General features: G+C 37.2%; 1 protein-coding gene across 1 annotated transcript in view; it reads right to left on the bottom strand.

Moving 5' to 3' along the window:
* LOC106517721 (casein kinase II subunit alpha) overlaps positions 1-2,359 on the bottom strand; it is a 9,996-nt gene extending 7,637 nt beyond the window's left edge. The window contains exons 1-6 of the mRNA XM_014008711.1: positions 2,299-2,359; positions 1,303-1,392; positions 986-1,058; positions 709-840; positions 485-596; positions 35-136 (exon numbers count right to left, since the gene is read on the bottom strand). Coding sequence (XP_013864165.1) covers positions 35-136; positions 485-596; positions 709-809 — 315 coding nt within the window. The 5' untranslated portion in view covers positions 810-840; positions 986-1,058; positions 1,303-1,392; positions 2,299-2,359. The remainder of the gene's footprint in view (positions 1-34; positions 137-484; positions 597-708; positions 841-985; positions 1,059-1,302; positions 1,393-2,298) is intronic.
* Positions 2,360-3,155: the final 796 nt, after the last annotated feature.

The raw sequence follows: 3,155 nt of genomic DNA, 5'->3' as shown, positions 1-3,155 counted from the left end.
AATTTTTACACGTCAAAGCAGAACTGAAAATTACCACAGGATCTTTAACGATATCTAACAGTGAGATGATATTTGGACCACCCCTCAGATTCTCCAAGATCTTTATTTCTCTCTTGATTTTCTTTTTCTTGACGGGCTGCAGGTAAAAAGTAGGAGAAAATAGTTTTAAGAACATTCGTAATAAATATATAGATGAGGCATCTGTAAATGTTTTAATTTATGTTGATTCTTGTCAGATTTATGGGTGTTAAGTCTCCTTGTTCTTTGTCTTCATTACTGCTATTTACTATGATGTATTCTAATTATGTTTTCATAACTGTAGATTTATTGTTTGTGTGCTACCACCATTCTTGGCCAGGTCTCTCTTGAAAAATATATTTTTAATCTTAATGAGCTCTACATTTATATAAAGTAAAATAAAATTAAATTAAAAAATTAAAAAAACACTTAAAATCCCAAAAAACAATCCTAACAATTGTCTTACCTTCAGTATTTTAACGACCACTTTTTCATTGTTTGTGATGTTTATGGCTTCGAACACTTCACTGTATTTGCCTCTTCCTAGTTTTCTGACAAGCTGATAGTCATCTTGGTTCCTAACGGGAAAAAAGAAAAAGAACTGTTCATTAACAATGCTGACATGAAGTGATGAACAAAAGAATAGAATAAAATAGCACTTAAAAAAAAAAAAGAGTCTATTTTTCTTACCCCCATTCAACAACATGGGACTCGTAGTCCCAGTATTCCCGAGGCCTCTGTGTGTTTACATCAGGGTAAACTCGAGAGCGGCTTGGAACAGGGCCAGACATATTCTGCACAGAATCTTTACTAAAAAATGTCCTGTAATAAAGACAAAAACACATTTAATACCACAACAACAGAAATTTGCAATAACAACAAAACATTACTACACAATTTGGTACTAAATGAGCAGATATGCATAACAGTAAACCTAAAGTAATAGTTTAGTCTTGATGGCACATACCTGGAAGCTTTCCTCCAGGATTATGTTGACAGGTAAGGTGAACAGGAGTTGCTGAGGTGTCTTTGTGGTAAAGCTAAATGGGACAAAAACAAATAAATTATGTTTAGAGTTTTCTTTAATCCTGTCATATAATAAAAAAGGAGTTTTCAAACTAATAAAATCAAGTTGTATTCTAAATAGAATGCGTTCTTCAAAACCAAAATATATTAAAAGGCATCAAACTTTGTAGTTTCACGTAAAATGAAACACGCACAAACTTAAAAATAATATATTGCTCAATTTGTGTTTGCATTTGACAGTGTGTGAAATGGAGAAACCTGAATGTGAAATGGGGGGCATCCAACCAGTCTAATCAGGAGGTACAGGGTTCAATACAGTCATCACTGGGGGGTTATAACAAATACCTCCTGTTGAGGGAAAAAAAGGCCAGAAAGTAGGCTGAATTAAATCGATAAATTCAATCAGGCAAACACGAGCAAAGTATGTGAGCCAGCACACGCCAACCAATAAAACTAAAGCTAATTTAGGTTGTGTGTAATAAATACGGCCACATGAAGCATTCAATCGACAAATAGTCTCTCTAATTCGTGATATACGTTCATTAAAAGCAGTTTACCAGCTTGACAATGTTAGGGAAAAGATGACAGTACGCACTACGGCCCACCAGCTAACAGCTAATTAGCAGCAGAACCGGTGGACTGGACAACTAGTGTGGTGTTGCATTGTGTACCCCTGTCGGAGTGCGCTTCCAAAACCAGCTCCGCCCCGTGTTAACTGTTACGTCACCGAATTTGCAGCAAAAAACGCGCTTCTGTCGTCAACTAGAGGGGTGGAGCTGTTAAGGAAGGAGCTCTCGCGACCGGAGAACCAAACTCGATACAACACCTGGAAGCTAGCAGGGATGCTAACTAGCTTTAGCTCGTCAACAGCAAAGTGAAAAGCCGGTTGTAAAGTCATTACTAGCTCTCGACCACATTTATGGAACTTCGCTATAATTTAATATAAAAATTGCGTTAGCATAATAAAAGTAAAAATCATAAACCAGTGATTATCACAGACCTTACATCACGTTTCGAAAAATATAATTCTTACAGCTAAAAAGTGCTAAGCTAGCAGGCTAGGGGAGTGAATAGACTGCTACTAGCGAGGCAGCTGGGCTGACAACGCCTTGAAAAACCATCCCATAAATGTTGAGATTGAGAAGCACAATGGCACCACGGCTGAATTACTTCTCCCTKAGCTTCTCCTCGCACCCAAATCACCCCACACTGGTTCTAAAACGACGAGGATTTGCGATTAAATAACACGATTACCTTCTCAGCGTTGTTGGGACGTCAATATGGCGATGGTCGAGATCAAGAAAGCTTAGTGAGAACAGCCTGTCCAGCAGAGGGCGCTCTTCTTTTCCCCTCTTTTTTTATGGGCAAATTTTTTACTACTTCTGCCACCAACAGGTTTGGTTCAAGAAAACTTTTAGACCAAGATCTCAGCAGTTATATAAAAAGTGCATACTCCAAAGCTCACAGCTGTAGTTACAAACAGTTCACCACAAACCTTTGATTAATTTTAGAAAATGCATCATTTTATAGGATACATCATAGTCTTGAGTAAAAACTAGGATTGAATATCAAATAGTCTGACATGCTCGCAGTCTTGCAGCAACTATTGAGGCTATGGTTTTCCTATCTGACCATTTCAAGATAAATCATTCGCAATAAATTGCGCAGAGAATCCCGTGTTTCACAGAAAATAAAGTTGCGAACTGTTTGAAACTTCCGAATTTGGTAATTGATACTTCTTTTGAAAATATGAATAATGTTGACAAGAAAAGATGTGTAAAGGCACAGAAGCCGAGAGCAGWCGTTTTCTGTATATATATTTCCATGTTTTTTTTGTAATAATGACACGTCATTTCTCAAGATAACGAGTTGTTTGTCTTGTAGTTTTGTACAAATAACTTTCATATCAGCCGTCCTGATGCATCTCAGTAATCCAGGCAAAAAATCAAAGGAAAAAAATTGTATAGGTCCTCTGGACGGGTTCTTTTTTAATGAAACGTTTCGTCTCTCTTCCAAGAGACTTCTTCAGTCTGTTTCAGGCTGAAATTGCCTGAAACTCTCAGACTGAAGAAGTCTCTTGGAAGAGAGACGAAACGTTTCATTAAAAAAGA

This window comes from Austrofundulus limnaeus, unplaced genomic scaffold, assembly GCF_001266775.1.
Source record: "Austrofundulus limnaeus strain Quisiro unplaced genomic scaffold, Austrofundulus_limnaeus-1.0 Scaffold52, whole genome shotgun sequence".
Lineage (NCBI taxonomy): Eukaryota > Metazoa > Chordata > Actinopteri > Cyprinodontiformes > Rivulidae > Austrofundulus > Austrofundulus limnaeus.
The sequence above is the reverse complement of the archived record's forward strand: the minus strand, read 5'-3'. Positions and strand labels throughout refer to the sequence as shown.